We start from the raw sequence: 21,057 nt of genomic DNA, 5'->3' as shown, positions 1-21,057 counted from the left end.
TGAATGTTTGTTGGGTGCATGGGACTTCAGTGGTTAGGGGCCCCCAGGTCCCGTGAAGCGCAGTTGAAAGAGCTAAGGAAATGGAAACTTGGAGATAGCTCTCTTCAAACAATTGCAGAGCTCTCAAGCAGAAAATAGTCTGGGTTGATTTCACGTTTTTCCAGATGGCCCAATGGGGTTGGGCCAGTTTAAGACAGAATTTCCCAGAACTGGCTGGGCGCAGTGGCTCCCGCCTATAATCCCAGCACTTTGGGAGGCCACGGCGGGCGGATCATGTTCAAGACTAGCCTGGCCAACATGGTGAAACCCCGTCTCTACTAAAAATACAAAAATTAGCTGGGCACGATGGCGTATTCCTATAATCCCAGCTACTTAGGAGGCTGAGCCAAGAGAATTGCTTGAACCGGGACCCAGGAGGCAGAGGTTGCAGTGAGTCAAGATCATACCACTGCACTCCAGCCTGGGCTACAGAGTGTACAGAGTGAGACTCCATCTCAGGGAAAAAAAAAAAAAAAAAAAGAATTTCCCAGAGCTGTTCTCCAGTGGAATGGGCTGACATTGAGTACCGTAAAACTCCTAGGACAGTGACTATCTGCAGCAGTCCATTCAGCAGAGGCCAGTAACCAAGGGTGTATCATAGAAGGGATTTCTGCACTTGGGGTACAGCTGACTTGGTGGCATTTCATTCTTACTTAATGCTGAACTGCTTCTTCCAGTAGGTCCAGACTAACAGTGGCTTGTTTTTACAGCTTTGCACGATCAACATTACAAAGGAAACTATTACTTAAAAAAAAGTATTTAATGGATACAAACTTCTGAGAAGAATGCCTCTCAGTTACAGAGAGCCAAGAATTTAGCAACCCTTTTAAGCCTTGCGGGTTTTTTTCCCTCATCTCATCCTTTTTTTCAGTTGGCCTCATAAATATTCATTAAGGAATTGACCCAAAATATTAATAAGAGTTTGTCTAGAAAGATCTTTCCTAAGCCTTCCAGTTTTGCTGTCTTGTAACAAGTGATACAATCTCTGGTCAGTCGTATCATTGTAAAACTAGCAAGTGATTTGTTTTTGGGATTCTTAAAGATTTAATTAGGATTTCAAAAATCTTAGGATCTGGTGTAGAAGAGTTATTTCTATGACTAGACAGTCTCTATTCATCTCAAATCCCAAGTACCTCCACGTCTTGGAGCACCCAAGCTTCAAACACTCTCCTGTCTTCTCACTTCCCCCAAATGAGAAGGAAGGAAGCCAAGGACGAACCGAAGGCATAAATTCAAGCCTGTAGCCTTGACACGGACTATGGTATAAAATAGCAGGCAGGCCTTCCAAGTGGGCTGGAACTCGGATGGCCTCCCTAAACTGCGAGCAGTTTGAGGAGGGTCTGTTCTCTGTGGGAGGGGGCTTGGTTGACTCTGTGGTGACTCATTTCTGGTGAGATGGCCAGAAAAGCAGCTGCAGGTCTAAGATCATGGGCCATCACTGCTGCTGGCTTCCCTTTCTTCTTCTCTGTAGACCCAGGACTAGAGTAGCCACTGGTTTTGTACAGACATGATCCCCTTCTGTTCTTTTACCACTCACACAGAAAATTCCCCTTCCTCTTTTGCCAAAAATCTATTTCTTCATCAGATACCAGCTGATCACCCAGTGAGAATGAACAATAATGGTCTCATTTCAGACTCCTGGGCTAGAATGAGACATTCCCAAAGCTAAGTCCCGGTATCACATTTCTTTGTCATGTTTTCTGGAAAAGTCCAAGTCCAGTTTTAAGGCCATGCAGGGAGTAACTTAACCTCTCTGGGTTCAGTTCTCTCATCTGTGAGAAAGGGCAATGCAAGGCCATTGAGAGATTTTCGATATTATAAGTCAGCACAGAGCCTGGTGTCTGGCGGGATGCTCAGTAAATCATAGCTGCTGAGATTACTGTTGACAAACTCTCATCAAGTTGCCAGTTTTAACTCTTGAGTACTTTTACACTTTATTACTCAAGGCTTTGTAACTGTGGATGGAAGTCCACTTCGCTTTATGTGATGAACTGTGCTTAGGATTCACCAAGAGGGGCGGGGAAAGGGTGCGGCCCTTTTCCTCCTCATTGGTCACTGTTCCCCTGTCATGAGTTGTTGGGGGAGAGGGAGTGCTCGTAGCTGATAAAAAGCCAACACTGGCGGGGCGAAATAAACCTTCCTTTTCCACCATTGTTTCTATTTCCAATGTTTTGTTGTTCCCGAAGATAAAGAAACAGAAGCTAACATGTAATGTTAAAATTTGCAGTTGGTTTCGTCCCGTGGGCAACAGTTCTAAGTGTGTGTCTTTCAGAGTTGTGGGACATTGGAGTTCGTGCTCCTGCAACACTCTGCCATGTGAGAATTCAATGACCTGGCTTGTGAGAGAGAAGTTTTCTTACTCCCTTTCGAAGCCTGTTAAGAGTGCTCTTCGCCCGTCTCTTGTGAGCTCTAGGTAACATCCAGTCATCGGTTCTAGAGCTGCAGCCTTCTGCCTCTATGTAATTCCAGCCTTCTGCCTTTGTTTAATTCCTACGACTGTCTAGTCATAGAACCAACTCTTACACACCAGATCCAGGCTCCTCCTGTGCCTGCATCTCGAGGCCCAGCCCCTTTCTACATCTGGTCTCATCTGCCACCTCTTCTCCGCATGTCCCTCTCCACAGGGGGGCCCCAGTTCCTGTTCATGCTCATCTCAGGGCCTTTCTCAGGCCATTTTCCTCCTCTCCCTCGAGCCATGTAGTCTGTCACCTTAAGGGTCAAGCTGATAAGGGACTGTTGCGGAATCATTTCGAATGTTAGCTAACTGATGCTTGGTCAACAGTAGTGGGTCTCAGCCTTGGCCGCACATCAGAATCACCCGGAAAGCTTTAAAAATTTTTAATTCTTCTAATAATAGCTTTATTTGTTCCCCAGGGACTCGTATACCACAGTGTTTAAAATAGTTAATGTGAGTATGTAAAACATCAAAGTGGTTATTTCCACTTTGTATTAATTTGGTAGATTTGGGGGAAGGAAATAGTACATTTCCTTTTTCGAAAATTCAGTTCCTAGAATACTTCGAGTGAGGTGGGCTCACTTAACAGCAGCAGCATTTGTTGTGCCAGGCAGAGTGCTAAGTACCTCCTAAGCTCTTCACATTCGTTTCCTCATTTTAGTCTTTGCAACAAGCTCACGAATGAGCCCCAGGTTTTGCCCTAATTGATGAATAAGGATCCTGAGCACTTGTGAGCACATCCACTTGTGCAGGGGTATACAGCAGGCAATGCTGAACTCCAGCTCAGGCGCATCTGGTGCCAAAACCACTGATTCTCCACCCCACGGGAAAGACAACTTATCCAAATCACTTCCTGAGGACGGACCTGCGTTAACTTTGGGGTTGCATGCTTTTTAAATTGAGTTACATTCTTTTGTACCTCAAGAGCTTCCATAAATGTGATTTCACATTGATTCCCAAGCAGCCTAGGTATACTCAGGAATGGTGAGCCATTTCATAAATTAGGTTTTCTTAATGCAGCCAGGAGATTTTATTGTAGAAAAGCATCTACTTATAGCACTAACTCAGCAGAACCAACCCTATGTTTTCCTTAGGCTTTTAAATAACTTCTTTGAAGTTATGAGCAGTGCTATCCCCCTTTTGCAGAAAGGTAAACTAGTATGCCAAGTGTTAATTATCTACTAAGTTTTAGTAGTAACTGCCACTAATTGGGCTCTTATGAGGTGCAGGCTCTGTACTGAGCTCTCTGTATCCTGTGTGTTAGCCTCACTGTACAGATGAGGAAACTGAGACTGAACAAGGTGAAGCTACATGCTCAGGGTGAAACAGCTAATAATTGGGCTAATAATTGTTTATTTGCTTGTTTGTTTTTTAACTTGGTTATAAACAAAATTGCAAGACACAGTCTCCATCAGCTTTGTCCCCTTAATCTTACCGAGGGTCGTGGCATCTGGAGGGCCCTATCTGGAACAAACCACTGAGGCATAAACTAAAGGTTGTTTCTATGTATTGCATGGCTATTTAAAAGCTCTTGTGAAACAAAGAACTTTTTACCAACCTTGCATAGAGGACAAACAGGCTCTAAAGATTTCTTTCGCAGCCGTCCCGAATACAAGGCTGTTTTGGTATAAACAACCGCTGAAGGTGAGAACTCGCTCTGGAAGCAGTTCCACACTCCATTTATCGCTTTGAGCTCTGCTGTTTCTCACAGTTTTGGATTAATGATGAGAATCCAGTTATATTGCTGGGTCATTTCATGATTATACAGACACCAAGGCCAGAAACCCATCTCCCCTTCTTGCTAATCATGCGTATGCCAACTTATTTTCTCCCTCTTTAAGCATATAAAGACAGTCTTTTCTGATTTGCTAAAAGACACACCCAATTCTGTAAAGAGAGCAACTCCCTCTGAAGAAAGAGGTAGTCACCATGGTAAGTGGATGGGGTCTCAGGAAAAATGAAATCCCTAGCAGCCTGTGTCTGGGCAGCAGGTCACTAACTGAGTGCAAACCTTTTTTAAAATGTTGTTTATCCCCCTACAGGGCATACAAAACCATTGAGGATGAGGACTTGAAGTTCCCCCTTATATATGGAGAAGGCAAGAAGGTAGGCAAGCGTGCTTCCCCTGGGTGGAGAGGACAGGGCTCCGGCCGCTGCCGCTCCGCATAGCCTGTGGCATTCCGTGTGTTCCACTCAGCAGCTTGTGATTTTATAGCCTTGACAGCTTGAAAGCATATCCCATCCATCATTCTTCAGGCCTCCTGTCTTCAGGGTCCGAGGAGTGGTGGGGGTGGGAGGTGAGCAGTGAGCACAAGGGACTCAAGCCAATTTTGTGAAAATAACGTTCCCCTTCCCGATCCATTTGAATCACTTTTTACAGTGTTTAAACGTGACCACTTTCACACACAGCATCTCATTAATATCTGACAACAAGCAGGGAGGCAGGTCAAGCTGGCTGTGTTACATCCATCTGGCAGACGAGGCAGCTGGGACTCTGAGGTTAAAACAGCGCAGGCAGATCACGCAGCCCAGTGAGGGGCAGCCGCAGATGTGGAGCCGTGGCTTTCTCTCTACTTCAAGCGCTCTCAGACTCCACCGTGGAAGTTCAGACTTTGGAAGTCTGTTTGCCATTTGTCCCATGCAAGAGACTCCAAAAGCTTCACTGCAGTTAGACTATGGGATCACGTCAACCAGAGCCCAGGTCCCAGGGTCCCAGTCAGAACCCAGCCCTGAACAGCACATTATTGACCCAAAGGAAGGCTGTGGATCCCAAAGCGGTCTCTGAGCAGAGGCCTGGAGGAGGCTGAAATCCTAGAGTAGAGACAAAGAAGCTTGGAATCTGTTTCCCAGTAAGAATGAACACCTTTTGAAGCATTGCATTCTTCTCTACGCACTAATACATTTCAGCTCGGTGTAAAGCATTCCAATTAGAAGTGAAAAACGCGGTCACATTAAGAATAGTCTTTTTCAGTGTTTCATTTTTTCAGCACTCAATAGTTTTTATCAAGACGAAATGACTCACAAGAAAACCAAAGGGTGCCTTCCATGGGCAGAGTGAGTGAGTGAGTGACTTGAGAGTGTGTGTGTGTGTGTGTGTGTGTGTGTGTGTGTCAGAAAGAGCAAGAGCTTGAGAACGAACAGCCCCTTTGGGGCTCGGTGTAGACTAGCAGTGATTTCAGTGGAAGGAGACATTTCAAGACTTGGGTTTTGTATTCAAGGAGAAATACAAAACACAAATATCTGATCCATGTAGGAATCGTTTTTTGAACGAACATGCCCCATTCATGAAAGTAAACACCTTTCAAATCGTCATCTCTGGTTAAGAATCATGTCAGGGCCAATAGGCATATAAATATTTGTGCCTTTCAGTACAGTGGGCACCATTAATGAGTATCATTCGGCCCAATGGCTTATGCCTGCTGCTCCATTTCTTTGTGGGGCCGAGATTCTCTGAATTATCCTTTAACATCCAAGGAGTTCCAGTTAACTCAGGAGCACATCCTGTTACCTCTGTTTTTCTAGTTCCTGTCTAGCCTGGTACCTGACATAAATGCGTAAATATTAAATAAGCTGTTCAGTTACGTTCAGTATACTTTCCTTAGTACAACAGGAAAAGTTTATAGCAATAAGAGTTGAAGGAGCAAGGGTTTTCTAATTTCAGCCAAAAGTTCAATTCACCAAAACATCATGTTGCTCAAGCATTTCAGGTAATTTAAGCTCGACGATCTTGTGATGGCAGGTGGCAAGTTCTGTCATTGTACCTGTTAGCCTATTTAAAGGCCACAGTGTCTCCATTTTGCGTTTATTGGTAGATACGACCCCTGGCTGAGTGGTGGTGTCTACCAATGCTTTTTTTTTTTTTTTTGAGACGGAGTTTTGCTCTTGTCACCCAGACTGGAGTGCAATGGCGCCATCTCAGCTCACCACAACCTCCGCCTCCTGGATTCAAGCAATTCTCTTGCCTCAGCCTCCCAGGTAGCTGTGATTATAAGCATGTGCCACCACATCCGGCTAATTTTGTATTTTTAGTAGAGATGGGGTTTCTCCATGTTGCTCAGGCTGATCTCAAACTCCTGACCTCAGGTGATCCACCCGCCTCAGCCTCCCAGAGTGCTGGGATTACAGGCGTGAGCCACCTGGCTTAATTTCTGTATTTTTTGTAGTCATGGGGTTTTGTCATGTTGCTGCAGCTAGTCTCGAACTCCTGGGCTCAAGTGATCCCCCTGCCTTGGCCTCCCAAATTGCTGGGATTACATGTGTGAGCTACTGTGCCCGGCCACGTCTAGTGTTGTTATCACCTCTGACTCTTGCCCTCAAAAAGGTGTCATGGTTTCATTTCTGCTTAATGTAAACTCTGCCTACCTTCTGAACCAAGGCTAGCTTCAAAATTCACAGCCCTGTTGAGAGACTACGATGAAGATGAAGACAATATATTCGATTGCAGTGTTTCTTAGCATTTATTTACTTCATCCTCACTCATAGGAGGTTAACTACTCTTATCACCCAGGTAATAGAGTGAGGATTCAAGCTCAGGTCTTTGAACCATGACACTACACAGGATATGTTTTTGATGATTCAGGGTTAGGACACTGCTTTGTTTCACCCAAGATGACTTTCACTCCATCCCTCTGTGTCCTCTGTCTCTATGCAGTCCACCTTTCTGTGCTAAGTGTAGTGCCACCTCCTCCATGAAGCCTGCTCAGTAGAAATTTTACTTCCTCTAAATTTTCATAACCCGTGTTTTTCAGTGCTTAGCCATATTTTATGTGTCATTAATTAGACATATCCCTCTTATCTCCCTTACCAAGTTTCTTTTGTTTTTTTGTTTTTTGTTTTGAGACAGAGTCTCGCTGTGTCACCCAGGCTGGAGTACAGTGACATGATCTCAGTTCATTGCAACCTCCACCTCCTAGGTTCAAGAGATTCTTGTGCCTCAGCCTCTGGGCAGCTGGGATTACAGGCACCCACCACCATGCCCAGCCAATTTTTGTATTTTTTTGTAGAGATGACGTTTCACCATATTGGCCAGGCTGGTCTTGAACTCCTGACCTCAAGTAATCCACGTGTCTCAGCCTCCCAAAGTGCTGGGATTACAGGTGTGAGCCACCAGGCCTGGTCTCAAGTTTATAGTAGGGACAACACCTTAGACATTTGTGCCCCCACCACATGATGTATATACATAGTAAGTGTTTGGGTAAATCACATCTTTGGCATCACAGGAGATATTTAAGCTGACTGTGTACACATTGGTATAATAGCATTGCTTCCTTACACCATTCAAAAACAGTTTAACATGAGGTCTCTGCCCTGAGGTCTCTGTGTAGCTATGTCACAGCACTGGTGACATTTTGTTCCTTTCCACCCTGAGGGAATTTGAGGAAATGTTAGCAGGATAGAGTGTAGAATTGCTACGTTGATTTTCTCCAGCCATAAAACATAATAGGTGAACTCCGGGAGGCCAGGAGCTGTTCTGATTTTTCATATATCTTCTACCAGTGCCTATCACAGGACTAGGGACGTGGGTGGTGGTCAGCAAATACTTATACAGTGGACATGTAACAGAAAGATGGGTGGATGGATGGATGGATGGATGGATGGATGGATCCTGTTGGGTTTGATGTGCACTGATTTCTGTAGCCATAGAATCACACATGCATCGGAGTTAGTTTATTGGACATCCTTCCTTCCAGTCTCCAAAAAAGAAAGCTAAAAAGAAACAGCAGCAACCTGCCAAGCCTAAGATAACAGGTAGAAAAAGCGTTCCTCAAATACAGAAGTGATTTTGGTGAGTCCTTTCTTGGTGAGAGCTACCCACATACATTAGCAGCAGGGGGCTTGGAAAGATGGGTGGGAGGAACTGGAAACTTCTCTGGTTGTCCCTAGCCCAGGCAGCCGCACTGGATGGGATGCTTTCGGTGTGCGTGTTTCTGATGACCCTCTGCTTCTACCCCTAGGCCCGGGTAATGGCAACTATTGGAGTGACCAGGGGACTTGGGGACCATGACCTGAAGGTGCATGACTCCAACATCTACATTAAGCCATTCCTGTCTTCAGCTCCAGAGGTACCACATGAGGTTTTTGTTGATATTTTTTACAATAAAATATTTTTGGCATGATTCTTCCTGTGACTCACAGGCCATATCCAGACAGTAGCCGACTTGTGTTATATGTACTCCCGCTCTATCTTTATATCTCTGTGTCTCTCACGTCTGCGTCTTTTTCCTGCTCCATTCTCTCTTTGACTCTTCTGGTTCACACCCTCATCACCTCCTACCCAGATGGCTGCACAGCCTCCTCCTGGCACGTTCTACCTCCGCCAATCCATGCCACACATTGCAATCAGGTGAATTTTCCTAAAATACTGCACTTACTTCTAATTGCTCGGAAACTTTCAATGGCAGCCCAGGCATGGAGAGTAAAGCTCAGACTCCCGTTCACTTAGTGTTCAAGGCTCATTATAATTTGGTCTGGTCTTCTCCTCTGATCCTTGTTCTTTTGTACCAGCCAAAATGAACTTGCTGTTTCCCTAACATGACCTTCAGTTTCTTGTATTTGCTTAAACTATTCGTTTCACCAAGAGTGCCTTTCCTCCTCAACTCCAAACATCCAGATCCTTTTTCTCCTCTAGAGTTTAGCTTAGATGCTTTTCTATGGAGATTTCCCTGATTTCCTCCTTGCCCAACCAGGAGTAATGTCTCTCCCTACTTGGGTTATACGTAGAGCAGCTTCTACTTAAGTGTTTTCACTGTCTGTCTTCAATCACAGGTTTGTTTGTTTGTTGTTGTTTTGAGACAGAGTCTCGCTCTGTTGCCCAGGCTTGAGTACAGTGGCACAATCTCGGCTAACTGCAACCTCCGCCTCCTGGGTTCAAGTGTTCTTCTGTCTCAGCCTCTCAAGTAGCTGGGACTATAAGTGCACACCACCACACCCAGCTACTTTTTGTATGTTTAGTAGAGGCAGGGTTTCTCCATGTTGGTTAGGCTGGTGTTGAACTTTTGACCTCAAGTGATCCACCCATCTTGGCCTCCCAAAGTGCTAGGATTACAGGCATGAGCCACAGCACCTGACCTGCTCATTATTCATGTATACCTTATCCCCTCAATAGACTAATTACCTGGAGAGTTTCTGTCATTCAGCTGATGTTTGGAGAAGTTAATTTACAAAAAGTTGGTCATGTATTTGGTTAAAAAAAAAAATCACATATGTTACCATATAGAAAACGGTATCAAGTTCTATGTTGACTTTCATGATGTATCATTTAGAAAATATTTGGCTTCCAGACTATTCCAAACAAAATATTTGGCTTCCAAACAGGAAAGTCTAACTGATAGTATTTGCACTAACCTAATAGTTTAGAGGTCAGTTTCTCTCACACAGTAAGAAGGCTGAAATCTGGTGGCTGCTGGTGTTGGTTCAGCACCTCTATTGTACCAGGGCTTGTAGCATCTCTGCATTTCTTTGACTTTCCATTCATAGTTACAAGGTGGTGACAGCAGGTCTAAGCCTGACATTTCTGTGCAAAGATGCAAAGGAGAGGCAGCCTCTGTACCAAAAGATACTCAGTCACCTCTCATTGGCCAGACTGCATCACATGACCTAGCTGCAAGGGATGTTGGGAGAGCAAAAGCTTTAACTCTCCCAATTTCTATAATAGGAGGAAATCAGGAAGGCCTAAGTCAGGAACCAACAGGATTTACTACATTGTGTAATTAAATTGTTTTTTGGGGGTTTTGTTTGTTTGTTGTTGTTTGAGATGGAGTCTCACACTGTTGCCCAGGCTGGTGCAACACTGGCTGACTGCAACCTCCCCTGCCCCAGAGTCAAGTAATTCTCCTACCTCACCCTCCCAAGTAGCTGTAATTACAGGTGCGCACCAACTAATTATAGGTGCGCCTGGCTAATTTTTGTATTTTTAGCGGAGACAGGGTTTCACTATGTTGGCCCGTCTGGTCTTGAACTCCTGAGCTCAAGTGATCCACCTGCCTTGGCCTCCCAAAGTGCTAGGATTACAGGTGTGAGCCACTGTGGCTCACCTATAATTATTAAAACAATTCCTTGGACTGGAATTGCTTAAAACATTTAGACATAACTCTATGTATGTGTTCTTCCCAAAAGCAGGTGCTGTTTTAACAAAGATATTTTGGTCAGGGGAAACAGAAACTTATGCAAGCTAACTCAAATAATAATTTTTTTTAAAAAGGGACATCTTTAATAATACTGGAAGAAGGCTGGGTGTGGTGGCTTATACCTGTAATCCCAACACTTTGGGAGGCCGAGGCAGGAGGATCACTTGAGCTCAGGAGTTCAAGACCAGCATGGGCAACATAGCAAGGCTCCTGTTCCTACAAAAAGTAAAAAATTAGCTGGATGTGGTGGCACGTGCCTGTCCCACCTACTCAGAAGGCTGAGGTGAGAGGATAGCTCTAGCCCAGGAGTTCAAAGTTGCAGTGAGCCATGATTGCACCATGATACTCCAGCCTGGGTAACAGAGTGAGACACTGACTCACAAAAACAACACTAGTAATATTAGGAGAGATGTTTATGGTGTCCATGAGCAGAACGAGTGAACAGCCAGACTTTATGGGAGAGTGGTTTTGAAATCAAGGCAGCCCTGCAAAGCCTCCACAGCAGAAAGCTCCCAGCCCTCACATGGAGTTCTGCCATTGATGTGGCCAACCACATTCTTTATGGCTCTGCTACCAATCAATGCAGTTTCTCATCTCCCAATTCCACATTTCTAGAGAGGAGTCTCATTGGCCCAGTTCACCTTTTATATTAGACCAAAGTGACTTCCCAGCCCATGTATTTGTCCCTTCAGATTGTATGTCCGCTTCAATGCCCTCTGTGGGCACAAAGAGTCACCTAGACCCACCACTTTGGCAGAGTTGTGAGCAGGGAGTAGTTTCCTTAGGGTTTTTTAGAGCTGTGACTGGCAACCATAGCACATGTAGATACAGAGGACTAAGAAGCCACTGAAGGAGAAATCTCTAGTAAATGTTGGACATTGAAGATGCGTATCTCCTGGGATCACCCAGGATTTCAGATGAGGTCAGCTCGGTAGAAACAATAGTTACCATTTGTCAAGAGCCTGCAAGTGTCCTCTTTTGAGTCCTCATAGCAATTCTGCATAATAAAGACCATGACTATATTATGTGTCCAAATCCTCCCTGGAAGCTGGTGGTTTCCTGGCCAACATCAGGATCTGTTAATTACTGCTAAAACTACTTCTCACTAGGGAAGAGCCATGAATGCCAGTCCTCCAACTCTCTTTCCTTTGAACACCACTGAGCACAGGGCTTATAACTGGACTCATGGACTTTTCTGTTTTTCCCGTTGCAAGAGAGGCATTTGTTAGATAACTTAAATGTTGCCTTCACCTTTCTACTTTGCAAAAGCATCCCTAAAGGTCTCTATTTTACTCCGTAAAGCAAAGACCTCGTTCCCTACGTCCCTTTCTCTCATATACTTTTTTTTTTTTTTTTTTTTTGAGATGGAGTCTCGCTCTGTCGCCAGGCTAGAGTGCAGTGGTGCAATCTTGGCTCACTGCAACCTCCGCCTCCTGGGTTCAAGCAATTCTCCTGCCTCAGCTTCCTGAGTATCTGGGACTACAGGCATGTGCCACCATGCCCAGCTAATTGTTTTGTATTTTTAGTAGAGATGGGATTTCACCATGTTGCCTAGGATAGTCTTGATCTCTTGACCTCATAATCCACCTGCCTTGGCCTCCCAAAGTGGTGGGATTATAGGCATGAGCCACCGCGCCGGGCCTTGCATAAACTTTTTATGTAAAATGAGATGCAGGGCTGCGTGGCTTGAAGGAGAGTGCTCTCTATGTATTAGATTTTAGATCGTCCAATCTTTCTGCTACTGCTGATCTCAGGAAGAGACTGGTTTAAAACGGGCTTGCATGGAAGACTCCCTGAGAACACAGTAAGAATCCCAGGCAGTTTGTGACAAACCTTATGTCACCTCACTAGAATAATGCTGGTTTGTAGGGCACTGAGTTGGTCACTTCAACTTTGATGGGAGTGGAGAGGATTTAGAATGAAACTGTCAACCTCTGCAAAAATTTAAACGTTCTTAGAGGCCGGGCGCGGTGGCTCAAGCCTGTAATCCCAGCACTTTGGGAGGCCGAGGCGGGTGGATCACGAGGTCAAGAGATCGAGACCATCCTGGTCAACATGGTGAAACCCCGTCTCTACTAAAAATACTAGAAATTAGCTGGGCATGGTGGCGTGTGCCTGTAATCCCAGCTACTCAGGAGGCTGAGGCAGGAGAATTGCCTGAACCCAGGAGGCGGAGGTTGCGGTGAGCCGAGATCGCGCCATTGCACTCCAGCCTGGGCAACAAGAGCGAAACTCCGTCTCAAAAAAAAAAAAAAACAAAAAAACAAAAAAACTTTCTTAGAAAGGTTATAGAGTTGACTAAAGTGTGACGTTTCAATAATAATAAAACTAATTGTTATTAAGTACTTAGGCTGGGTGAGACAACATACCAAGTTTATTTTTAATTGACAATCATATATTTATGGGATATAGCGTAATGTTTTGATATATGTTTACATTATAGAATGGCTAAATTAAGCTAATTAACATATTCGTCACTTTACATACTTATCATTTTTTGTGGCAAGAACTTTTTAAGTCTACTCTTAACAGTTTGAAAATACACATTATTTTTAACTGTGGTCATGGTGCCGTGCATTAGATCTCTGAAACTTAACTCCTAACTGAAACGTGGAATCCTTCAACCAACACCTCCCTAGCTCCATGCAATAAATTAAGGTTTTTACAGGAAACATCTCATTTAATCTTCACAACTCTGTGCGGTAAGCACAGTTATTATACCCAATTTACAGATTGGGAAATTGGAACAGGGAAAATAAAATAACCCCCAAAGTTAGACAATTATTAAATAGCAAGCTGGTACTTGTACCCAGGCCTATTTAATTAGATGAGGGTCTGTAGGGATGAGAAGCCAAATTCAAGAAAATGTTTTTGGTCAGTGTTTAGGGACCTGCTAAGTACTGGCTCAAGAGGCTCTGAAGAGGGCAGGGCGCCTTTGTCTTAAACCTAAGACAGCAACTTTGTCTTGGGACCTTGGGGGCCAGAGTTTCTCGGAGAAATTCTGCGAGGCCTCAGACCGAAGTTGTGGAAGATGATCGGATAGTAGAAAGGGTAATTGGGAAAGACAGTAACGGCCTTTGTTGTGTGTGCGAACCCAGCCCAGACGGAGTTGTGCAAGGGAAGACTGTGCACCTATAATTTAGCTTAATGGGTATGTAGTGCGTATCCTAAGATTCTCTTGCACAAGATTAAAATTGTTGTACATGTTAAACGTTTCCAGATGGAGAGGCCTTCACCAGAGCCAGGAAGGGGTGGGGTGCGGGGGGACCCTGTTAGAAGGGAAGCGGCAGAGCAGCTTGAATTGGCTACTATGGAGGAGAATACAAGAAAAAAAATAGGTACAGGGAACCCCCGTCCCCAGTTTTCGGAGCAGGAGCCTCTTTTCCCTGAGCGGTAGTGATCAAATCATACCCAAGAGGAGTGGCCTCTCTTGGGAGCCTAGAAAGCTCGATTCATGTACTGAAACCACCAAAGGAAGAATACTGACTACTTCCTGTTTTATTTCCCCCTCCCAAGCCGACCTTCTTTCTGTGACTCCCTAAGAACATTCTCCTGCTATGCTCTGTCTTTGCCAAGCATGGATCTTTATTTCACATTTGGGTTCTCCATATCAAACCCAGCTCAGTCTGGTAGTTTTAACGGTTGTGGGGGGCTGAGGGTGGAATGTGACTGAGTTCTAAAAATGGGGCTCAAAAATCTTCTTGGAAATCAGCATTGTTCCCATTCATCATTGCGGCTCCTAATTCGATTTGATGCATTAAATATAAATAAATCAAAAACATGTGGATCAAATTTATGTTTTTAAAAAAACGCACAGGCGTTTAAAAATTAGCGAAGGGTTTCTAGCCAAACACGTTTTCAGTTTCTCTGAACACAAGGCGCTGGAAAAATCCCGAGTTTGCCAAACCCAAAGAGCAGCCGCCAGGTTTGCTGAGCTTCCCTTAAACCTTCCCCAGTCTAAGGCAGGGGTTTCTGGCCAAGAACTGAATTCCAAGAGAGGCCCTCATCACCAGTCGAACGCAGGCCAGCTCTCTGGAGGTGCGGCTTGAGTGTAGGAGATGTTTTGACTCCTCTCTGGCTTACAGTACATGGGTTTTTCTGCCTAACAGCATAGGGTACAGCCTCTCCCACAGCATAAGGAAAACGTCCCCAGCCAGGTCCCCCATCCTCTTGCTTAGTGATGTTCACCATTTAACTTTTTTACACGGTCCTGAAAGAGTTCGGTGGAGAAGGAAAGGATTTGCTTCCTCGGAGGCACCGGAGCTCAGGCAGTCCTCACGTTCCTCCTTTCCAGCAATTCTCTCACCCCCAGCCCAGCACACATCTCATGTCCTGTAACTCAGAAAGCCCACCACAGGCCGGCAGCCCAGACCTCCAGATGTTCTCTGTGCCACGCCCCTTCTTGGCCTGTGACAGGCGCTCCGTAGAGCTACGATTCTTCTTAATTTCCCCCTTCCTTCCAGCCTCCACTCAAAGGCCGTGCTGTTGCCTTTAGCCTCATTTTGGGCTCTTGGAGAAACAAGGCCTTCTATTTGGGGCCAGTTTGCACAGCCAGCTCCCTCCTCAGCTCAGCAATCCCCCTTCCCGCCCCTGCTAGACTGAACCACAGGGGCCCAAGTTTATTTCTGCTTCATTTTTCTCCTCCTTGTGTTATCAAGACTCCTACTAGCTATTTTTTATAACTCCAGGTCACTCATTTAGCTCACTCTTGATTTTCTAAAATCTAGATTTTTATTTCTTCCATCTGAAGCAGCGCTAAAAGAGCTAAGACCTTAGACTGTAGTATCTGAATTCCAACCCAGCATCAGTATTACCAGAGGCCTGTACAGGCAGTCACAGCCTGCCTTTTCTCTTCCTTAAGGTGGGGTAAAAATGCCTGTGTTGACACGTTGTTAAGAAAAGCAAATGAGAACATCAGTGAAATTGCCTAGCACAAGATGTGGTACATAGTCAGAGGTAGTAAATATGAGTCTTCCTTCCCCATCAGCTTCTGGAAGGCTTCACGCTTAAAGATTCCCTGTATTCACTTTTATAATAATAGAGAATGGGCCAGGCACAGTGGATCACACCTGTAATCCCAGCACTTTGGAAGGCCAAGGCAAGAGGATCACTTGAACCCAGGAGTTCAAGACCAGCCTAGGCAAAATGGGGAAAACCTTATCTCTACAAAAATAAATAATAAATTCCTCTATGAGAATAAGCAGGACAATTAAAAATAAATTTCTAGGGCCGGGCGCGGTGGCTCAAGCCTGTAATCCCAGCACTTTGGGAGGCCGAGGCGGGTGGATCACGAGGTCGAGTGATCGAGACCATCCTGGTCAACATGGTGAAACCCCGTCTCTACTAAAAATACAAAAAAGTAGCTGGGCATGGTGGTGCGTGCCTGTAATCCCAGCTACTCAGGAGGCTGAGGCAGGAGAATTGCTTGAACCCGGGAGGCGGAGGTTGCGGTGAGCCGAGATCGCGCCATTGCGCTCCAGCCTGGGTAACAAGAGCGAAACTCCGTCTCAAAAAAAATAAATAAATAAAATAAAAATAAATTTCTAAATAATAAATTTATTTACAAATAATACATTTATAAATAATAAATTGATGGTGCGAGCCTGCAGCCCCAGCTACTGGGAATGTTGAAGTGGGAGGATCGCTTAAGCCTGGAAAGTCGAGGCTGCAGTGGGCCACCATTGTGCCACTGCTGCAGTGAGCCACCATTGTGCCACTGCACTCCAGCATGAGTAACAGAGAAAGGCCCTGTTTCCCACCACCCCTCCCACAAAAAAGAGAGAATGAAGGCCAGGCACAGCGACTCACACTTAGAATCTCAACACTTTGGCAGGCTGAAGTAGGAGGATCACCTGAGGCTAGGAGTTCAAGACCAGCCTGATTTCATTACAATGTAATGAAATCCTGTGTCTACAGAAACCTTAAACATTATCAGGGCATAGTGATGCACACCTGTAGTCTAAGCTACTCCGGAGACTAAGGCCAGAGAATTGCTTCAGCTCAGGACTTCGAGGCTGCCATGAGCTATGATGGCACCACTGCACTTACTAAGCCTTGGTGACAGAGTGAGACCTTGTCTGTTAGAATTGCTCCTTTGTTTGGGATTCCCCATTTTCTCCTATGAAAACATGAATAATATTTGACATATTATGTTTACATCTTAATATTTATAGTCTTCTGATTCTTGATGACTTTGTGCCCAAGCCAAAATCCCATTTTGGGAAAGAACCTATTTTATTTTTATTTTTAATTTTTATTGCACTTTAGGTTCTGGGATACGTGTGCATATTATGCAGGATTGTCGCACAAGTACACACATGGCAATGTGGTTTGCTACCTCCATCCCCCTGTCACCTACATCTGGCATTTCTCCCCATGTTATCCCTCCCTGACCTCCCCACCCCCCATCCCTCCTTTCCCCCGACCCCAGCAAACCCCAGTGTGTGATGCTCCCCTCCCTGTGTCCCTGTGTTCTCATTGTTCGACACCCGCCTATGAGTGAGAACATGCGGTGTTTGATTTTCTGTTCTTGTGTCAGTTTGCTGAGAATGATGGTTTCCAGATTCATCCAGGTCCCTACAAAGGACACGAACTCATCATTTTTTATGGCTGCATAGTATTCCATGGTGTACATGTGGCACATTTTCCTCGTCCAGTCTGTCGTCAGTGGGCATTTGGGTTGGTTCCAATGCTATTGTAAACAGTGCCACTATGAGTGTATGTGTGCATGTGTCTTTATAACAGAACAATTTATAATCCTTTGGATATATACCCAGTAATGGGATTGCTGGGTCAAATGGACTTTCTATTTCTAGGTCCTTGAGGAATCGCCACACTGTCTTCCACAATGGTTGAACTAATTTACACTCCCACCAACAGTGTAAAAGTGTTCCTATTTCTCCACATCCTCTCCAGCATCTGTTGTCTCCAGATTTTTTAATGATCGCCATTCTAACGGGCGTGAGATGGTATCTCAATGTAGTTTTGATTTGCATTTCTCTAATGATCAGTGATGATGAGCATTTTTTCATATGTTTGTTGGCCTAGTATATGTCTTCTTTTGAAAAATGTCTGTTCATATCCTTTGCCCACTTTTGGATGGGTTTGTTTTTTTCTTGTAAATCTGTTTGAGTTCTTTGTAGATTCTGGATGTTAGCCTTTTGTCAGAACATATTTTGTTGTATTTTGTGCTTTCTGCAGTCTGGTTAATTCATAAGAAACAATATTGGTGCATAATGACAAGGGAAAATGGCTGTGACATCTGAAGTGAAGCAGAATATGGTTGTTCATACGAAGAGTGTGGTGATGGGCAGATAAAAGTGTCTATGCGTAACCGAAAGTCTTGAAGTTTTAAAAAATTGTAACAGTAATTATCCTTGGGAGAGGAAGAAAAAGTGGTTTTAAAGAATTCCCTGGACCCCTTATAAAAACCTGGAGGCCATATGATATGGTGGTTAAAAAACTTAGAGTAGGGCCAGATGTGGTGGCTCACACCTGTATTCCCAGCACTTTGGGAGGCTGAGGCGGGTGGATCAGGAGGTCAGGAGATCGAGACCATCCTGGCCAACATGGTGAAACCCCGTCTCTACTAAGAATATAAAAAATCAGCCAGGCACGGTGGCCTGTAGTCCCAGCTACTGGGAGGCTGAGGCAGGGGAATCACTTGAACCCAGGAGGCAGTGGTTGCAGTGAGCTGAGATAACACCACTGCACTCCAGCCTGGTGACAGAGCCAGACTCTTGTCTCAAAAAAATAATAATAAAACTTAGACTGGTAATCAATCTTGGCTTCAAGCTCTATCACCACACTTACTAAGTGACCTTGAAAAAGTTACTTACCTGGATCTCAGCTTCCTCTTTGGTGAAAAAGAAGACAACAGAGGTGTTATACTAAGGAAGCTGAGGACATGGGAAGTACTTAGCACAAAACCCGGAGTGATAAATACCAGTTCCTAGCTCCTCTTCCTACTTCATTACAACCACACAATCTCACTGGTTCTTTCCTTAGGGATCATGAATCCAGTGGTGTTTACTGAGCTGAGCCCTGGGGAACATATCTTCAAGGAATTCAGATTTGTGGCTAATTAGACGGTTAGACTAGCCAAAGAATAATGAGCCATAAAGCATGTGTTTCTTGCTTTCTAAGGGACTAGAGGATTTGGATATGCAAGGGAGAACTGTATAATCTAAAGAAGAAGAGAATAAGTGGGACAGTTTCTTTTTAAAAGAAGAAATAGTCTAGTGTGAAATAAAATTTGCCTGATGGGGTCATTTGAGTTTGAAAGACGAGCTCGAAGGGCTATTAGGTGTAATAAAGCTAATTACCACAGAGGTCCTTGAACGGGACCTCAGGCAGTAGATAGGGTCTTCAGCAAGAGGAGTATCTTAATCGTCACCACGGGAGATGGGGGAGCGGCAGGCAGGCCGGGATTCCTGGGCTGAGGCTGTGTGACAGTGTGGATCTGAACCGGGGAAGCAGCTGTGGACACCAAAAGAAGGCATAGTGATGGCAGGCTTGATTTAGAGGAGAAAGCCAAGTAAAATTTGAAAACAAGACTTCGTTTTTAAGTCTATATGAAAGGAAGAATGGGAATCCTTGTTGAGGTCTGAAGAGGAAAAAATATGCCTTTTTTGCTGTAAGTTTTCTGAACCAATTAAAAACATAGACCCTGGAGTCTGAGATCAAAATAACTTTATAACTCCTAAGTAGTATAAAGCTCGATTGGTTTGGTTAAAATGGTTGGGATTTAGCCGGGCGCGGTGGCTCAAGCCTGTAATCCCAGCACTTTGGGAGGCCGAGGCGGGTGGATCACGAGGTCGAGAGATCGAGACCATCCTGGTCAACATGGTGAAACCCCGTCTCTACTAAAAATACAAAAAATTAGCTGGGCGTGGTGGCGCGTGCCTGTAATCCCAGCTACTCAGGAGGCTGAGGCAGGAGAATTGCCTGAACCCAGGAGGCGGAGGTTGCGGTGAGCCGAGATCGCGCCATTGCACTCCAGCCTGGGTAACAAGAGGGAAACTCCGTCTCAAAATAAAAAATAAAAAAAAAGAAAGAAAGAGAGAAAAGAAAAGAAAAAAAGGGAGAAAGGAAAGAAAATAGACCCAGGCAGAATCAGCAAGCCTGCTTAAAACCTAGACAGAGCAGTCCCAGAACATCATCAATGCCACATTCTGTTGGTCAAGGAAGTCACTAAGGCCAGTCCATGTTTGAGGATGGGGGAATTGGATCCACCCCTTGATGTCAGGAACAACATGTTTGTACAGGGAGGGAAGGAATTGATGGCAGTCATCCTGGACACAGACACTCTATCACAGCCTTCCTGTAGAAGTACCCTCCCTGCTGTGAAATCTTGAGGGTAAAAGTAATAATCATCTGTCTTTCCAGGACTAAGTAATATAAGTTGATGAGTTAGCTGTTTACCTAATTAAGAAAGGAAATCTAGTTTGCATTGTAAAGGCAGATTTACAAAGAAGCTAAGTAAACTTGGGGGGCCTTGGCTCAGATCAGCCGCTGTGAGTTGTGGTTGTTGCTAGAAAATGTAGACAGACTGTTCCAGATGAGGAGGAGAAGGCAGGTTGCCATCAGGAAACATTTGTGTAAACATTTTTCAAAGGAAAGGAACCTCAGCTTCCAGGGTTCCAGTAATTTGTTGGATTTTTTTTTCTCATTCTTAGTATGTAAATTTGTATTCATAATTACTATTGTATTCTTTTTTTTTGGGGGGGGGATGGAGTTTCACTTTTGTTACCCAGGCTGGAGTGCAATGGCACGATCTCGGCTCACCGCAACCTCTGCCTCCTGGTTCAGGCAATTCTCCTGCCTCAGCCTCCTGAGTAGCTGGGATTACAGGCACGCGCCACCATGCCCAGCTAATGTTTTGTATTTTTACTAGAGACAGGGGTTTCACCATGTTGACCAGGATGGTCTCGATCTCTTGCGCTCGTGATCCACCTGCCTCGGCCTCCCAAAGTGCTGGGATTACAGGCGTGAGCCACCGCGCCCGGCCTACTATTGTATTCTTAAAGAGAGTCCCCAAAATTTCATAAACCTCAGAGCTCACAAAACATGCATCCCCCTGTAAAAAGGGAGCATGAGGAGTTCTAAAGATACTCTTTAGGCCGAAGCGTTGATATTCGACAGCTTTCTTCCCACCCTCCAGTCCCATGTATCTGTAGTATCTCATACTTCTGTGTTCCCAATTAGCATGATGCACCCTTGGGGGATTTGTCCCCTCCCACCACCACTTTGAATATTTTGGGGAACAAAAATCACATTAAGAGTATATAGGCCAGGTGCAGTGGCTCATGACCATAATCACAGTACTTTGGGAGGCTGAGGCATGCGGATCACTTGAGGCCAGGAGTTCAAGACCAGCCTGGCCAACATGGTGAAACCCTGTCTCTACTAAAAATACAAAAATTAGGAAGGCATGAT

General features: G+C 44.8%; 1 protein-coding gene across 3 annotated transcripts in view; it reads left to right on the top strand.

The window, feature by feature from the left end:
* PPM1H (protein phosphatase, Mg2+/Mn2+ dependent 1H) overlaps window positions 1–21,057 on the top strand; it is a 307,365-nt gene that overhangs the window by 230,323 nt on the left and 55,985 nt on the right. For all 3 annotated transcript variants that reach the window (XM_074402830.1, XM_003926516.4, XM_074402831.1), the window contains exons 7-8: window positions 4,537–4,600; window positions 8,449–8,556. In XM_074402830.1, the coding sequence (XP_074258931.1) occupies window positions 4,537–4,600; window positions 8,449–8,556 (172 nt within the window). The remainder of the gene's footprint in view (window positions 1–4,536; window positions 4,601–8,448; window positions 8,557–21,057) is intronic.

The sequence above is a fragment of the Saimiri boliviensis genome, chromosome 7, assembly GCF_048565385.1.
Source record: "Saimiri boliviensis isolate mSaiBol1 chromosome 7, mSaiBol1.pri, whole genome shotgun sequence".
Classification (NCBI taxonomy): Eukaryota; Metazoa; Chordata; class Mammalia; order Primates; family Cebidae; genus Saimiri; species Saimiri boliviensis.
Note: the sequence above shows the minus strand (reverse complement) of the source record. Positions and strands in the feature narration are given on the sequence as shown.